The sequence below is a fragment of the Mobula hypostoma genome, chromosome 23 (genome assembly GCF_963921235.1).
Source record: "Mobula hypostoma chromosome 23, sMobHyp1.1, whole genome shotgun sequence".
Taxonomy (NCBI): domain Eukaryota; kingdom Metazoa; phylum Chordata; class Chondrichthyes; order Myliobatiformes; family Myliobatidae; genus Mobula; species Mobula hypostoma.
In genome coordinates, this window is record NC_086119.1 from 5,574,851 (window position 1) to 5,594,078 (window position 19,228).

Consider the following 19,228-nt stretch of genomic DNA (forward strand, 5'->3'; position numbering starts at 1 on the left):
ACTGACAAACAATGTGAAAAGTAGCAGTCTTAATACTGACCCCTGAGGAACACCACTAGTCACCAACTAGAAAAGGCCCCCTTTTATTCCAACTTGCTGCCTCCTGCCTGTCAGCCAATCCTCTATCCATGCCAGTATCTTTCCTGTAATGCCATCAGATTTTATCTTGTTAAGCAGCCTCATGTGAAGCACCTTATCAAATGCCTTCTGGAAATCCAAGTGAATGATATCCACTGCCTCTCCTTTGTCCACCCTGCTTGTTATTTCCTTGAAGAACTCTAACAGATTTGTCAGGCAAGATTTTCCTTTACAGAAACCATGCTGACTTTGACTTATTTTATCGTTAGTCTGCAAGTGCCCCAAAACCTCATCCTTAATAATAGACAGCAATACTTTCCCAACCTCTGAAGTTAGGCTAGCTGGTCTGTAATTTCCTTTCTTTTGCCTTCCGCCTTTCTTAAAGAGTGGAGTGACATCTGGAGAGAGAGAGAGAGAGGGAGACCGAAAGCTAGGGTACCTAAGGCTTTTGCATAGTACTGTATTTGTCAACAGGGATCTGAAAGCAAGTTTGTAAATCTGGAGAATCCAAGATCTCACCTGGTCCCTCAACACCAGCTGCATAGCACAGAAAGCCCAGCAGCATCTCTACTTTCTGCTAAGGCTGAAAAAAGTCCACATCCCACCCCCCATCCTCACCACATTCTACCGAGGTTGTATTGAGAGCATCTTGAGCAGCTGCATCACTGCCTGGTTCGGAAATTGCACCGTCTCAGATCGCAAGACCCTGCAGCGGGTAGTGAGGTCAGCTGAGAAGATCATCGGGTTCTCTCTTCCTGCCATTACGGACATTTACACCACACGCTGCATCCGTAAAGCAAACTGCATTATGAAGGACCCCACGCACCCCTCATACAAACTCTTCTCCCTCCTGCCATCTGGCAAAAGGCACCGAAGTATTTGGTCTCTCATGACCAGACTATGTAACAGTTTCTTCCCCCAAGCCATTAGACTCCTCAATACCCAGAGTCTGGACTGACACCAGCCTACCGCCCTCTACTGTGCCTATTGTCTTGTTTATTATTTATTGTAATGCCTGCACTGTTTTGTGCACTTTATGCAGTTCTCGATAGGTCTGTAGTTTAGTGTAGTTTTGTGTTGTTTTTACGTAGTTCAGTGTAGTTTTTGTATTGTTCATGTAGCACCAAGGTCCTGAAAAACGTTGTCTCATTTTTACTGTGTATTGTACCAGCAGTTATGGTCGAAATGACAATAAAAAGTGACTTGACTTGACTTGACTTGGCAGGGGCTAAGGGTGTTGGGAATCGCAATGGTGAAGCACCTCGGGATGGGTGTGGGACAGGTGCAAAGTCATACGATTCCAAACAATTGGTTTGTTAATCATTACAGAATGTCTCTCTCATGCCTCCCACACCCTCCCTTCTTCCTTTCCCTTTTCCCAACTATGATTTCCCTCTTCCTGCCCCCTTTCCGCTCACAGTCCACAATAGAGGCCCATATTAGAATCATGTTAATCATCATTCACATGTCATGATTTTTTTTGTGGCAGCAGTACAGTGTAATACCTAAAATACTACAGTGCTATGCAGAAGTCTTAGGCACAATATTTATATATATATATAATAGTAATTTATTATATAGTGCAATGTACTGCTTCTGCAAAACAACACATTTCACGACATGCCAGTGCTGTTAAACTTGATTCTGAGCTGTCTTTATGACAGTCTGGGTGGTTGCCATTGCTGTTCCCCCTCTCTAAAACCCTCTGTAACTTCAATATCACCTTCCTAATGTCAGGAGGGATGGCAAAATATTATAACGTTGAGAGCTCATGAAATGTACCAAATAACTGTAGGACCGTTTTATGTAGGCATGTAGTATGGAGCTCTGGTATTCTGGTATGTTTCTTCTAGTCTCTGTGCTGATTACACTCCTGCATATTTCACCATTACTATTAAGCATGTCTATAGTCACTTAATAAATTTACACTTTAATTTGAAGTAAGTGGAAAATATTCGTCTTAGATTCGTTTTGGGAATGACACAGAAAAACATGGCCTTGAAAGGGCTTGTGGTTAGACTATATTTATATTGCCATTAGCATTCATCCAAGAATGTGTTTGGATTTGGAGCTGAAACAGGAAAACAAACCTGGGACACTGAGTGTGCCTGAGATTTACTGGGAGTGTAGGTGAACATTTCAAGAGGAACTCCCTGGATGTCTCTACGGGTGGTACAGTAGCATAGCATTGAGTGCAGTCACTTTACAGTGTCGGTGAACCGCTGTCTGTACCGAGTTCCTATGTTCTCTCCATGACTGTGTGGATTTCTTTGGTGCTCCAGTTTCTTCACACGACCTAAAGATGTACATTTCGAGATAGTGAGTTGTGTTATGTTGCCCTGGAACTATGGTAATACTTGCGGGCTGCCCCCAACATAATCTTCAGTCTGTGTTGGTTGTTGATGCAAAGCAACACATTTCACTGCATGTTACAACAAAGTTCAAAGTAAACTTTATTACCAAATTACATACATGTCACCACATACAACCCTGAGATTCTTTTTCCTGCGGGCATACTTAGCAAATCTATAGAACTGTAACAGTAAACACGGTCAATGAACAACAAACTGTGCAAACGTAATTATAAATAAATACCAATAATTAACAAGAGCATGAAATAACAAGATAAAGAGTCCTTAAGTTGAGGCCATCGGTTGTGGAAACATCAGAAATAGAATGAGTGTAGTTATCCCCTTTTGTCAAAGAGCCTGATGGCTGAGGGGTAGTAACTGTTCTTCAGTCTAGTGGTGTGAGTCCTGAGGCTCCTGTACCTTCTACCTGATGGAAACAGTGAGAAAAGAGCCTGGCCTGGGTGGAAGGGATCTTTGATGATGAATGCTGCTTTTCTACAGCGACGTTTTAAGTAGATGTGCTCAATGGTTGGGAGGGCTTTACAACATTTAGATGTATATGTGACAAATAAAACAAATCTTAATCGTAATCTGAACTAAAGGTAGCCTGGTCATAAACTGCTCAGCTAATGCCTTCACTAACACCATTGGAGTGTTGTTCATTTCTCCTTTATTCAACATTTGAAGACATAGAAATCCTAAAAAAAATCCCCATCATGCTAGCCAAGGTTTGTCCTATGAAGAGCTATCAAAAGAAGTTGTGCTGTTTTGCAAAATTCCTCCATTCTCTTGTTGTAGTCTCTCAGTTTTTGTCATTTTATTTTACTATTTATTTAGAGATATGGCCTAGCAGCAGGCCCTTCCAGCGCAATTACACCGATGTGACCAATAAATCTATTTACCCCACGCATCTTTGGAATGTAGGAAGGAATCAGAGCACCTGGAGGAAACCGGTGTGGTCAGGGGGGAATGTACAAACTCATTACAGACAGGAGTGGAATTGAACCCAGACCGCTAGTGCTGTCATAGTGCTGTCATCTAACTACTAAGTTACCGTATCACCTCCAGATAATATATCTTGGATAATTAAATACATTACCTCTTGTTATAATTTTTTGCTCTCTCTCCTTCCATGTGGTAAGCAATTGTGAAGTTGCTCAGAGCATTACTGAAGGGTAACAACAATGATAATGGCTCAGAATATGGAAAGATGTTAACTAGGAGAGTGGCTGAGATGATTAAACTTATAAAGCATGGATACAGGTGAATTAACAGTAAGAATAGGGAAAAACAGGTTGGAAAAAGATCAGATAATAGGTCAGAAAATATTTCATGTCCTCTCAATTTGTGAACCTCGTGAACAGACTGTTTTTCATGTGGTCAACGTGATGTACTATGCTTAAAAGGAACCTGGATAGGTTCAAGTGAGGAGACTATTATTGTTATTAAAATCATTAACACTGCTGTGCTTACTGTGCAATGAATATTTAGAGTCAGTTTGAGGAATCACATTGACAACAATGGGTGTTAGAGTGTTACTTTCACCGTCTTTTTCATTTCCAATTTGCCATTTATTTTCAGTGGTTGAAAAATAATGTCAATTCATTATCTCTCTTTTGCTTTTTCTTACTCTCATCCACATCAGCCATTCACTCTTTTCTCCCAGCCCAAAGGGTGAAACTCCAACACATCTGTCAGCACTTTTTGGTTGTAATTCATGTTTCTAGTCATTAGCAGCCATCATTTCTACTCTGACCTTTACAGGAAACTGCCTCTTAACCTTTTTGTGCTAATAACACCATTTCCTCTTGTAGCTAGACAGCTTGAGTGTTGATAGTGAATAATAAACCTCTCAAATCATTCTTCTGGCCACTTCTTCATATAATACCGATAATTAGAGTTGAGCTGTTAATCTTTGAAATCTGTGGAGGAAAATAGAGTTTTTTTCTCAGAATCCCACTTTAGTGAGAGCGAGATTGCTGAATATACTGTGCATTAGGAGCAATCTGACTTTCCATGTGGAAGCCTGTAGGAACTGAAGATCAGTCTCTAGAATTTGATTACAGGAAACCCAGTGGGAAAAAAAAATGGAGGGTTACACATACAAAATGCTGGATAAACTCAGCAGGTTAAGCAGCACCAGAGACCTGATGAAAGGTGACGGCCCAAAACATCAACTCTTTATTCCTTTTCATAGATGCTGCCTGACCTGAATTCCTCCAACATTTGTATGGATTGCCAGCATCTGCAGCATCTCTTATGCTTATAATGGAGGGTTATCATTGTTCTAATTCTCTTTGAAAATTCTTTTTTATTCATTATAAATACAGATCCAGAGCAAATGTGTTGAATATTAAAGAGTGTTTTTAGCTTCCAGTTGGTTATGGGTCGGGAAAGTATCTCAGGTTATTGGGAGGGGTGAAGTGGAGATTGCTTGGGTAATAACAAAAGATCTTTCTATCCTGTTAAGCTACCGACAAGGTCTCTGAGGATCAGAGGATAGCCAAAGTTTTTCACTTTATTTAAGAAAGAGCAATAGGCACAAACCAGGAAATTATAGTCCAGGTCAAAGTTAAAGTAAATTTATTATCTAAGCACATACTGTATATGTCACCATATGCTACCTTGAGATATATATTCTTTCAGGCATTTTCTGGAAAATAAAGAAATACAATAGAATTTATGAAAGACTATACATAAATAAAGACTGACAAACAACCTATGTGCAAAAGGCAAACGGTGCAAATAAAAAAAATAATAAGAATAATAAGAGTTATAGAGTCCTTGAAAGTGAGTAGGTAAGTTGTGGAATTAATTTAGATTTGAAGAGTGAAATTATCCACACTGGTTCAGGAGCTTAATGTTTCTGAATCTAGTGGTGTGGGACCTAAAGCTTCTGTACCGCCAGCCTGATGGTAGTTGTGAGAAGAGAGCATGGCTTGGGTGGTGTGGCTCCTTGATGATTGCTTCTTTCTTGTAGCAGTGCTCTTTGAAAATGTGCTCAGTGGTAAAATAAAGGCATCCGTTAGTCTTGCGAGACCATGGATCTGCGCCTGGAAAGTCTTCACTCTCCAGGGCACAGGCCTGGGCAAGGTTGTATGGGAGATCAGCAGTTGCCAATGCTGCAAGTCTCCCCTCTCCACGCCACCGATGTTGTCCAAGGGAAGGGCATTAGGACCCATACAGCTTGGCACCGGTGTTGTCGCAGAGCAATGTGTGATTAAGTGCCTTGCTCAAGGACACAACACGTTCCCTCAGCTGGGGCTCGAACTCACGACCTTCAGGTCACTAGTCCAATGCCTTAACCACTTGGCCATGTGCTCAGTGATGAGGAGAACTTAACTGTGATCATCCTGTGAGCCTTACATCAGTGATGGGGGAATTATTGAAGAGGATACATACGTAAATATTTACTCACAATTAGAAAAGTGTGGACTTATTAGGGATAGTCAGGAAAAGGTATGTCTTAAGGCATGACAAATTTGGTTTAGTTTTTTGATTGACTGGGGTAGGCCAGTGGTGTTGCGTACGTGACTTTAGTAAAGAATTCAGCAAGGTTCCCCATGATAGGCGAATCCAGAAAATGAAGTCATAAGGGTTCTTGTCAGACTGGTTTCAAAATGGGTTAGGCCATAAAAGACCAAAGTTTCCAGTCAACACAAAAGTTGGCAGTGTTGTGGATATTCGAGAAGATTGTCCAAGATATTGCTCAGTTGAAAACATGGGCAAAAAAATGGCAGATGGAGTTTGAGATGTTGCACTTTGGGAGGTCAAATGAGGTGCAAGTCCATAGCTTTATGCAAGTGGATATAGTAGTAAGGAATGCATACCTCATGCTTGCCTTCATTAGTTATGGCATTCAGTGTAAAAGATGAGAATTCACATTACACGTATAAAACTTTAGTTGGGCAACATTTGGAGTGGTGTGCATTTTTCATCACAGGGGGATGTGGGGGCTCTGAGGAGGGTGCAGAAGAGACTCAGCAGGATGTTGCCTGGATTGAAGAATATTAGCTAAGAGGAGAGATTGGACAAGCTTCGATGTTTTTGTTGGGCCATCGGAGGATGAAATGAGACCTAATAAGAGGTTATAAAATTATCAGAGGCATAGATAGATAGTCAGAGAGAATCTTTTACCAAGGGTGAAATCTGTCAAATACCAGAGGGCAAACACGAGGAATTCTGCAGATGCTGGAAATTCAAGCAACACTCATCAAAGTTGCTGGTGAACGCAGCAGGTCAGGCAGCATCTCTAGGAAGAGGTACAGTCAACGCAGTAAGTCAGGCAGCATCTCTAGGAAGAGGTACAGTCAACGCAGTAAGTCAGGCAGCATCTCTAGGAAGAGGTACAGTCCTCTTCCTAGAGATGCTGCCTGACCTGCTGCGTTCACCAGCAACTTTGATGTGAAATACTAGAGGGCATAGCTTTAAGGTGAGAGGGGAAAAGTTTGAAAGTGATGTGCGAGGCAAACTTGTTACACAGAGAGTGGTAGATGCCTGGGATTGGCTGCCAGGGGAGGTGGTGGAAGTAGTACAATAGCAATGTTCAAGAGGTATTTAGGCAGGCACATAGATAGGTACATAGATAGATATACTTTATTGATCCCGAGGGAAATTGGGTTTCGTTACAGCTGCACCAACCAAGAATAGAGCATAAATATAGCAATACAAAAACCACAAACAATCAAACAACAAATGCAAGCTATGCCAGATGGAAATAAGTCCAGGACCAGTCTATTGGCTCAGTGTGTCTGACCCTCCACGGGAGGAGCTGCAAAGTTCGATGGCCGTGTTGTATCTCGTTGGAATATGGCCGGAGTCCAACAGCAAAAAGTTCAATATCCGGTCTTCAAACATGTTCCTCGATCGTAATATGACCCGGATTGCACCATCCGTTGTTAACCAGAACAGTAAGCACCCAACTCCTTTACGCTTACCGCTCTCAGTGCACTTCCGGTCAGCCCGAACGGTCTGGAAGCCGTCCATGGAAAAGATTTGATCGGGTATGTCCTCGTGCAGTCTCGTTCCAGTGAAACACATAACACTGCACTCCCAAAATGTTCTCTGATGCCTGGCTAGCGTCGTGAACTCGTCCATTTTATTACCTACCGAACTCCTCTTCTCCATAAGTCTCTGTTGTCTCAACCCGGTCCTCTTTCCTCACCTTTGTGATCCCCCTCTGCATCCTCTGTGTGTTTTCCTCCGGATTTCAGCAGGGGTGTCCGCCGCTCTGCTCGCTAAACCGGCCGGCATAAGCTCAATCAGCTGGACATAAAGATTATAAAGATTAGCTTCATTTCAAAGGTTCATTTATTATCAAAGTATATTACTCTGAAATTCATCAATTCTCCAGGTAGCCATGAAACCAAGAAAGAAAAGAAAGGCAGCACGATCATCAACGCCAAAATCCCACCTCCTTGCAAAAAAAACAAACAAAAACGGAACAAAATCCCCCTCCCCACGCAAAATGAACCTGAGAAGATCAGGCGAAAAAGCACAGCATATAAGAAGTCCACATCCAAAACGCAAAAAAAGTCCTGGTACATTCTCCGGATTCAGCAGCAGGCTTCCCTCTCTCTGGTTAAAAGACAGGCAGCCGCACTCACCCTCTCCTCTTGCTTCAATGCTTTAACCACCCTTGTCGCTTTATTCGGCAAACAATGGGAGCTTTGTCACATGTACATTGAAACATCAAAACATACAGTGAAACGCATCTTTTACATCAACAACAACACAGTCCAGATATGTGATGGGTAGCCCGCAAGTGTGGCTATGCAGCCCACAATTTACTAACCCTAACCCGCATGTCTTTGGGATTGAATGTGAGGAAATCAAAGTACCCAGAGGAAACTCACACAGTCATGGGAGAATGTACAAACACCCTACAGACAAAACTCCTTGTCACACTCAAAGCTGCTGCGCAGGTTGACTCTGTGGTTAAGAAGGTATACAGTGTATTGGCCTTCATCAACCGAGGGATTCAGTTTAAGAGCTGTTACAGCTATATAGGATCCTGGTCAGACCCCACTTGTAGTACTGTGCTCAGTTCTCGTCACCACACTACAGGAAGGATGTGGAAACTATAGAAAGGGTGCAGGAGAGATTTACAAGGATGTTGCCTGGATTGGGGAGTATGCCTTATGAGAATAGGTTGAGTGAACTCGGCCTTTTCTCCTTGGAGAGACGGAGGATGAGAGCTGATCCGATAGAGGTGTATAAGATGATGAGAGGCATTGATCGTGTGGATAGTCAGAGGCTTTTTCCCAGGGCTGAAATAGCTAGCATGAGAGGTCACAGTTTTAAGGTATATTGGAAGTAGATACAGAAGAGATGTCGGGGTAAGTTTTTTTATGCAGAGGGTGGTGAGTACATGGAATGGGCTGCCAGCGATGATGTTGGAGGTGGATATGATAGGGACTTTTAAGAGGTATATGGAGCTTAGAAAAATAGAGGGCTATGGGTAACCTTAGGTAACTTCTAAGGTAAGTACATGTTCAGCACAGCACTGTGGGCCGAAGGGCCTGTGTTGTGGTGTAGGTTTTCTATGTTTCTATATTCATGGAAAGGGAAACACGTTCTTCTTTGAAGAAGGTGTCCCTTCCACCACAATCAATGCTGCCCTCACCGGCATCTTCTTCATTACCCACACTTCTGCCCTGTTCTCCTGCTGCCATAACAGGAATTGGGTTCTCCCTATCCTTACCTACTACCCCATGAGACTCCACATGCAGCACATCCCTGATGTCCTCCTTACAGACCACGGTGGGAATCGAACCCCAATCGGTGTTCGCTCGTGCTGTAAAGCATTGAGTTAACATGAGGGAATGGAGAAATATATACCACGTGCAGGCAGATGGGATAGTTTAAACTACCTCAGCACTGACCATAACCACATACCTTTTCTTCTGCTCGAATGTCACCATCAGATTTCTGAATGGTCATTGAGCCCATGAACACGATTGAATTATTCCTTTTTCTTTTTGCAGTATTTACTTATTTTGTAGAGTAATAAGTTTATGTCTTCGAATTGTGTTGCTGTCCCAAAACAACGGATTTCATGCCATATAAAACAGTGTTAATAAACCTGATTCTGATTCTGTGTAAGTGAAGGCCCAGCAGTCCAGCAGTTACGGATAGAAAGATAAATGGACATTGGAAATGTGGTATTCTCACTCACAAAATGCAGTAAATGACAGCTTAAATCTTAGCGTGATATATTTGTAAGCCAAGAGTATTTTGAGAAATAGAAGTCAGCAGTTATTTCAGGTAGTGTTGCAACATTGGTGCTGTGTATACATGAGCCAATTCAATTTTGCTCTTTTCATAGCATTGCCTGAGCCTTTCTTTGGTACAGAGCCGAGGTACATGGAAAGCTGTCTGCTCATTGAATGAAACTCATGGGCTGAATGGCCTAGCTCTGTTCCTGTGAAAGGGGTTAGCAACCTTGCTTCACAGTGAACTGTGATGTTTATACAGTGTCCATAATAATACCAACAAGATGGGAGCATGTGTGCTTCCATTTCTTTGCAGTTTAGTGCTCATTAGGATGACAAATGGTAGTGCTGGAGAATAGAGTGGTTTCAATCTCGATCCCCAGTGTTCTCAGAACAGATTCAGCGTGTCCAGATGCAGATGAAATTCCAACCACTTTGGTACAACAAGGTGCCCTACTGCTGAGGAACGCTCACAGCTGGGTCAATATAACATTTTTCTAGTTACTGCTCCCGTCGTCTCTTGTGTCAATGTTAGTGTTAATTGGCACCAAATTAAGGGCAATTTTGTACTGAGCAGCATCACCCGCTGAGAACTGAGTTGTGACAGCTCAAACTCCCAGCACTTTGAGTCAGCAGTGGAGGAGCTTTCATCTCATTAGTCAGGGCTGGATTTCATTCCACAACCCAGAGATGAAAAGCCAATGTTGCAACACCCATTTTTTTCTCCTCCTGCTGTTTCCTACTTAACAAAATCTTTTTAAAATATGTGAACATGTACAGTAAGAAAGCAGCTATGTGAGGACTACGTGCAGTAGTTTTGTTGAAAACTCCGAATGCAAGTTTGGAAACTCCAGTGACCTGTAGTCGCAAATTTCTGACGCTGAGTCTAGATTCCAGCTCCATGATTGTACTGGCAGTTTAATGGTTTCTGAAGGCACCGCACACAACTATCTACCTCCCACAGGCTGCATAACCATATAAGCCTTTGATGAGCGTGAGCCACAGGTTGATCCGGCTACCTGACGCTTACAAGTGATGTTGATTCAAGATTCAAGATTGTGTAATGTCATTTCCTGAATACAAGTGTAAAGGAGAATGAAATAATTGTTACTCAGCATCCATGCAGCGCAAAAAAACACACAATAAGATAAAGAACACAATAATAAAAGTGCAATAAATATAAATTTAAGACAACAGAGACTTATGGAGAAGAGGAGTTCAGTGGGTAATAAAATGGACGAGTTCACGGCGCTAGCCAGGCGTCAGAGAACATTTTGGGAGTGCAGTGTTATGTGTTTTACTGGGGCTGCACGAGGACATACCCAGTCAAAACTTTTCCATGGACGGCTTCCAGACCGTTCGGGCTGACCGGATGTGCACTGAGAGCAGTAAGCGTAAAGGAGTTGGGTGCTTACTGTTCTGGTTAACAACGGATGGTGCAATCCGGGTCATATTACGATCGAGGAACGTGTTTGTAGACCGGATATTGAACTTTTTGCTGTTGGACTCCGGCCATATTCCACCGAGATACAACATTGGGCATCACGGGAGGTTGTTCCTGCCTGTGGCCATCGAACTTTGCAGCTCCTCCCGTGGAGGGTCAGACACCCTGAGCCAATAGGCTGGTCCTGGACTTATTTCCATCTGGCATAGTTTGCATTTTGTTGTTTGATTGTTTGTGGTTTTTGTATTGCTATATTTACGCTCTATTCTTGGTTGGTGCGGCTGTAACGAAACCCAATTTCCCTCGGGATCAATAAAGTATATCTATCTATCTATCTATCTATCTATCTACCTAATACATAAGATAGCCTATATGTATAATATGTGCGTATGTATACATGTATGTATCTGTATATGTATACATGAAGTGATGCTAGGCACAGGAGTGCCTGTACATACGATGACTGACAGGAAATGATAAAGTGGTGGTGAAGGTTGTGGAATGGTGGGTTAGTGGGTGGAGGTGTTGATCAGCCTTACTGTTTGGTGAAAGTAGCTGTTTTTGAGTCTGGTGATCCTGCGTGAATGCTACGTAGCCTCCCTGATGGGTTGTTTTGCTCTTCATCAGTCCTGATGAAGGGTCTCAGCCTGAAACTTCAACTGGTTACTCTGTTCCATAGATGCTGCTTAGACTGCTGAGTTCCTCCAGCCTTTTGTGTGTATTGCTTGGATTTCCAGCATCTGTGGTTTTCTCTTGTTTGTTGTTCTGCTGTTCCTCAGAGGAAGAGGACAAGAGGATCTTGCTGTTTGACCTAACTGAATGGTGGCTGAACTCCTAACCAAGGCAAAAGGCTTTGAGGAATAGACTTCATTGTGCAATTGCAACTTGTCAGCTCAACTGTCTGAGTTTTGGAGGAGAATAGATTAGGAGCAGGTGGTCTATTATGTTATAAAATCTACTTGTAGGCCAAATTAGAGATCTATTCATCCTGAAAAGTGGAAGAGTGGCATTTGCTTGTCTCAGATCCCTGATGTTAACCAACCTGGATTAAATATCAGATTTGGCTACTACATTATTTGTAGCAGTAAACCCTCCAACCTTGTTCAAATTTCCTTCAAGAGTCTGGCTTACTTATGTTGGTTTAGCCAGCCTTATTTATTGCTTAAGTTTAAATCAAACACTTCACTATCTATGTCTGGGGTTGGACTCAGTCCACTGACCGTCCTGTGGCTCAAAATGATTGTTTTTATTGTAAATGGTTAAACCTGTCATGTGCAGGTCATTATGGAACGTACTGTGATTTATGAGGTGTGGAGATCTGTTGTTGGGTGCAAGTGTGCAATTTTAACACAGAAACTACTGGCAGACTCTTGGGTTGTTTCTTTCTAAATAAAGTAACTAATGGTTTATATGGTGAGGGGAAAATTGGCAATGGTTTTGTTTCAATTACATTGGACCATTGATCCTCTTGGAATAAACTTGTTGAAGGATAGATGAACCCACAAACAGAATGTGTGCTGTAGAGTTTGTTTTGCATGTTAAAAATGGATGTTGAGGCTCTCGAGAAAATTATACCAGTTAAAATATCAGCAAAGAATAATAAAATTGGGAGAGAAAACTGGGCAGATTGAAAGAGAATTGAAGTCAATACAATAGTGAAACAGATTTATGTTGTGAGGGGAAACCAAAATCACTGTTTGTAAGTACAAGATAATCACTAATAAATCCACTAAAAATATTGGAGGGAATCCTTGCTACGCAGTGTCTGGATAAAATGTAGAACTCACTACCACAATATGTAGTTTAGGTGAAAAAAGTAGACATGAATTTGACTGAAGAATCCCATGATGAGATGTCTGAAAATTGTAACTGTATCAGAAACATAGACCAGTGTTTGAGGAATTAGGCAGGGCAAGTAGTTCTGAGTTGCATTGCTATGTACTCATGTTATTGATAAATATTGGTATTCGATTACTGATCAGATGGACATTTTGTGCACTAGCAGTTACCCATTAGCCAATCAGAAACCTTATATTTGAAGTAGATCGTACGTGTCTTTGAGCTACACTTGAGAAGTTGATTGATATTGATTTCCTTAGTGAAATATATTCATTTTTTAAATGTTTTCTTGTGATATTTTGCATGCTATCGATCATACATTGCTATGTAGTCTGGTGCAAAGAACTTAGTAGTGACTTTCCATGTGTACTTGGAAACAAAATATTTTCAATAGAACAAGGAAAGAACAGGAAGTGGGATGAATTGGATATTCTTTCAAAGAGTTGGCATTGTGATTCTGGGCTAAATGTTCTTCCCTTGTCCTATAAGGGTCTGGGGATGGAAGAAGGGACTTATTTTGCTGTTTTTTTCGTTGCTTGTTGTGTTCTGTGTTGTTCTGCCGAGCATGGTGGGCATGCTGTGTTGACATTGGAATGTGTGGTGACACTTATGGGCTGTCCCCAGCAATGCCTTAGGTGTTCAAGACCTTCATAATTTATCTACTAAAAATTTCCATCAACTGCAGTTTTTTGGCTTTTTGGTGAAAATATTTGTAACCTTGAGAATTTTGAACAGGAATATTTCCAATTATACAACAGTGAGATTTAACTGATTTGCTTACTTAAGATTAAATCACTGTTCAGTTGTCTAGCTTTGTTGAAGTGATGTCTTGTCTAAAATGAAACTTATTACCTTACTACAGCGTGTTGCCATTGATGCAAAACCACTTCAGACCTTTTTGTGACCAACTTCAACATTCTAGCATGAAAAGTTTTTATGGCTTCTCTAATCTAAAACAGTGACTGAACATGTGAGCAAGTGACCAGAAGACGGTTGAAGAGCAGAAATGGATGATATGGAAATTTTTCTATTGTTTTACAGTAAGAGCAAGTCTAGGTCCGTTCCGCAGATTTCCCCAAGCAAGGCTGTGGGTGGAGAGTTCTGTGTTGCTGCCACATTTGCTTCATCGCGTTCCTGGTTAACCACCAATACCGGCCTGAAGCGGGAGAAAGGTAAGTGCCCTGTGCATTTTTTAAGTAACTCCCCTCATTCCTCATTAAGGAAATATGATATAGAATGAGATTAAAGAGATGAACTGATTTTGAAAAGAAATGCAACTTAAAAATGTAGGTGCAACAGGCGGTGAGGAAGCAAATAGAATATTGGCAGTGATTACAAGAAGACAACGTTCTTTCTGCAGATACTTTATACTTTATTGTCTCCAAACAATTGATACTAGAAAGTACAATCAGCACAGCCATATTTGATTCTGCGCTTCCCGCTCCCTGGATTACAAATATTAAATATTAAAAATAGTAAAAATTAGTAAATATTAAAAATTTAAATTATAAATCATAAATAAAAAATAGAAAAATGGAAAGTAAGGTAGTGGGTCCTGTCTGTGAGGAAGTTGAAGATCCAGTTGCAGATCTGAGTGCTAAGACCCAGGTTCCGGAGCTTAGGAATCAATTTATTTGGAATGATGGTATTAAAGGCAGAGCTGTAATCAATGAAAAGGAGCCTTACGTATGTCTTTATTCTCCAGATATTGGCCCATGGTGAGAATTCACCTTGTGTATTGTATCCAATTTTAGCCATCTTTTCGAAACATGAATATACAGTACATACCACAGGGGGAATGCACTGAAGATTCATCCATAGAGCTGCTGCCTCTCTGCTTCAGTGCTTCAGGTTCAGTTCTGTACCTGTGACCATTTAGGTTTTCTGGCTTCCCCAGTTTGCCCCACGTCCCCAAGGCATGTGGATTGATAAGTGAAATGGCCAATGTAACTTTTCCCTCATCTGTAAGTAAGATTCAAGATTGTTTATTGTCATTCTTCAGTACACATGTAGGAACAAAACGATTGTCACCCTGGATCCGATGCAGCATAAAAAACACGATTTAAATAACACAATGAATATAAATACGTAGTATTAGCTTATATATACAGACTGATTGTATGTCCATAAAATAACAGTAGGTACGGGAATGTCTGTACATAAGGTGACTCTGGCAGGAAATGATAAAGTAGTGACGGTGGGAGGGTGTGTGAGGTGGGTTAATAGGTGGAGCTGTTAATCAGCCTTGGGGCTTAGGAGAAGTAACTGTGTTTGGGTCTGGTGGTCCTGGCGTGGCTGCTGTGTAGACTCTTCCCTGATGAGGATGGGAAAAACAGTCCATGAACAGGGTGGGTGGGATCCTTCATGATATTGTTGGCCTTTTTCCGGCGCTTTTCTGTAATACAGTATGTCCTGAGTGGATAGGAAAATGAGGAACATAAAATGCAATCAGTGTGGGAATAGACAGCGTAGACAGTGCTGGCTGGTGAGGTGCAGTGCTGAAAGGCCTTCTTTGGTGCTGTATAACAGCGGCCTTGTCCTTGTGGTTGCCATTCTGACACACGTGGAGAGATTGAATAAGTTAGAGTTATTCTTTAGAGTTTCAATGAATGTAAGATGATCTCCTTAAAACATGCAAAATTTGGGAGGGAATATGGGAGGAGCTATTCTGTGCCTGAGGAATCAAGAAATGTATGACTGGCCATTTTACCATTTAGGACTTAAGGAAAGCAATTTCTTCTGTCAGAGAGTGATGAATCTTAGAAATTCTGTACTCAGGAGGGTTGTGGAAACTCAGTCATTTACAACTGAGATAAGTAGACTTCTGGATGCTAAATCAATCAAGTGTGCGGGAATAGGCTGGAAAAGTGCTTTGAGGTAGGTCAGCGGGCTTAAGGAGCAGAATGGCCGATTCAGAATCAGAATCGGGTTTATTATCACAGGCATGTGTCATGAAATGTGCTGTTTCATGGCAGAAATACAGCTCAAGACATAAAAATTACATTGTTAAAAATATAAATACATAGTGCAAAAGACAAATAACAAGGTGGTGTTCAGAGTAGTGGTAGTTCACGCTGGTTCAGAAGCCTTATGGTTGTAGGATAATAACTGTTCCTGTACCTGATGGTGTGGGATCAGAGGCTTCTGTACCTCCTGCCTGACAGTAATAGCAAGAAGAGAGTATGGCCTGGATGGTGGGGTCCTCGATGATAGACGCTACTTTCTTGTGGCAATGCTCCTTGTAAATATGGTCAGTGGTAGGGCAAACTTTGCCTATGATGGACTGGGGTGTATCCACCAAGTTTTGTAGGCTTTTCCATTCCTGGGCTTTGGTGCTTTCATACCAGGCCATCATGCAACTAGTGTTACCTACACATGATCACCCAAGTCTCGAAAGTGAGTGTTGGTTGGGGAATCAGTTGAGAGCTGAGGTGAGTGAAGTTATCCATGTCAGTTCAGAAGCCTGATGGTTGTAGGATAATAATTGTTCCTGAACCTGATGATGTGGGACCTAAGGTTTTTGTACCTCCTTAGTAGCAAGAAGAGAGTATATCCTGGATGTGGGAGTCTTAAATGTGGATACTGCTTTCTTGTGGCAAGAATCCATGTAAATGTGCTCAATGGTTGGAAGGGCTTTGCCTGTGATTACTCAGGGTGAATAATAAAATCATCCAGTAGCTTACTTTGTATGTTGTCAACAGTACAGCCAATCTTTCAGCGCCAAACATACAGCCTAATCACTGTATGCCAATCACTGTTTTGGGGCTAGAGGACAGCTGAATTCAGATGCCCATTTGGGCTGGACTTCAGCCGCAAGACTCTGATTATTTGCCACTGCTTATTGAAGTTACTGCAACATTGTTGTTAAAGTCAAAATCATTTTCTTCTGATCTTAGATCAGTCAAAGCAGTCGGTGGTGGACTCCCTCTTCATAATAAGTTGCTACGGTAACCTGGTGGAGCACACGATTGAGCCACGGCCGGTCACCACTGCGCAGAAGATCAGCGATGATACTCAGCTGGAGCTGTTGACATCTCCTCGAGCCAGCTGGTCCCTGGCCAGGTAAAAATGCTCAGACATATCTCCCGATTGTGACACTTCTGTGGGAGTTCCTCTAAAGGTAGTTGGGTCAGGGATGACAGTGGGGTACAGCTGGTAAAGCTGCTACTTCACAGTTCCAGCGAACCAGGTTCAATCCCAACCCCTGGGGTTGTTTGTGTGGAGTTTGCATGTTCTCTCTGTAAGCATGTGGGCTTTCTCCAGTTTTCTTCCTCATCCCAAAGCCGTGAGGCTGATAGATTAATATAGATAAGTGTAAAGTGGTCTGGTATCTGATAGAAAGAGTAAGGATGCCAGTTATGCTTTGAAAAATAGGTGTTCATGCAAAGTCAAGGCAAGGTACAGATTCACAGATCATTACATGAGCATCACAGCTTAAGAAGATTTATTCTCATATATTTTCAATTCTCCTACCCTCTACTCTTTCATTACCCCTTACAAATTACTGACAAAGAACTGGCTTCACTTCCAGAAGAAGAGTGCTGGACAGCAGGGACAATATGTTAAAATTCTCATGGTAGCTTAGTGACAGTGTTACTAGAATGTTAAATGAAAAGTTTCGATTAAATATGAGCAGCAATCTCCCCACAGTTACTTAAATAATCTGGAATAAAATGTTCTTGTCAATTATGGTGACCAGAAAACTGTTACATTACTGTATTAAAAAAGTTATAATCTTTCAGAGAAAAAACTCCAATTTTTAACTGGTCCAGTTACCAGTTTCACCAAGATGCAACACAGAGCGTCATAGGAAGTCATTCCTGCCTGTGTCCATCAAACTTTACAACTCCTCCCTTGGAGGGTCAGACACGCTGAGCCAATAGGCTGGTCCTGGACTTATTTCCTGGCATAATTTACATATTACTATTTAACTATTTATGGTTTTATTACTATTTAATTATTTATGGTGCACCTGTAACGAAAACCAATTTCCCCTGGGATCAATAAAGTATGACTATGACTATGACTATTACACACACTCAGTGGCCACTTTATCAGATACCTCTTGTAGCCAATAAACTGTTTGCTGAGTGTATGTTCATGATCTTCAGCTGCTGTAGTCCATCCTCTTCAAGGTTTGACATGTTATGCATTCAGAGTTGCTCTTCTGCACACCACTGTTGTAACGTGTGGTTATTTGAGTTACTGTCGCCTTCCTGGTAGCTTGAACCAGTCTGGCTATTCTCCCCTGACCTTTCTCATTAACAAGGAATTTTCGCCCACAGAACTGCCATTCACTGGATGTTTTTATTTTTCCCTGTGAACTCCAGACACTATTGTGCTAAAATTCTGAAGAGATCAGCAGTTCCTGAGGTAGTCAAACCCTCCCATCTGGCACCAACAATCATTCCACGGTCAAAGTCACTTAGATCACATTTCTTCCCCATTCTGATGTTTGGCCTGAACAACAACTGAAGCTCTTCTCCATGTCTGTATGCTTTTATGTACAGGTATTGACTGCTGCCACATGATTGGTTGATTAGATATTTGCATTAACGAGCAGGTGTACAAGTGTACCTAAGAAAGTGGCACCAAATATATGTTTTCAAAGCTATAGTAACCACCTAACAAGTTACCCAGCTCAAGGCACTTACGGAAAACATTTCGGCCTACTGATTACAAAATGACAGAGGTGCCAGGCAAAGGGGGAAGGATATTTGCAAGGATAAAACTATACTGAGAGGTTCTGTTAGCAAAATTTAACAGAATAGATGTTTTATTTTACAGAAGGGAAAAGGTTAAAGAGTGCCATGATGATGGCTTTTAAAATTAAGCATAGGCTTGGTATAGTAGCTGATTCCATTTATGGAGAACAACGCATACAAAACACTGGAGGAACTCAGCAGGTCGGGCAGCATCTATAGAGTAACAAACAGTTGACGTTTCAGGCCAAGACCTTTCATAATTTACGGGGGACTTCTGGAGGACATAAATATAAATCAGTCACACAAAGGAGAATAGTCAATTAAAAGTACGAGTTCAAGAGAATTTTTGTTCCCCAGTGAATGATGAGAATGTAAGATTGGCTATCACAATAAGGCAAATAGCTTAGATACCTTTAAATAGAATTAGGTAGGTATAAGATTAAAAGTATTTTTTTAAATGATCTGAAGGTTGGGTTAGATGACTTTTGTGTAGGCTGCTCATGTAGAACGTTACTTGATTGGTAAAACAAATCAGTTGGTAAAGGGGTTAAGGAGAATTGGGAGAAGTCAGGAGAATGGAGTTAAAAATATCAGATA

General features: G+C 41.5%; 1 protein-coding gene across 7 annotated transcripts in view; it reads left to right on the forward strand.

The window, feature by feature from the left end:
- The window catches only part of bcas3 (BCAS3 microtubule associated cell migration factor), a 987,973-nt gene that overhangs the window by 521,708 nt on the left and 447,037 nt on the right, over positions 1-19,228 (forward strand). For all 7 annotated transcript variants that reach the window (XM_063031775.1, XM_063031774.1, XM_063031776.1 and 4 more), the window contains 2 exons: positions 13,968-14,098; positions 16,823-16,988. In XM_063031775.1, the coding sequence (XP_062887845.1) occupies positions 13,968-14,098; positions 16,823-16,988 (297 nt within the window). The remainder of the gene's footprint in view (positions 1-13,967; positions 14,099-16,822; positions 16,989-19,228) is intronic.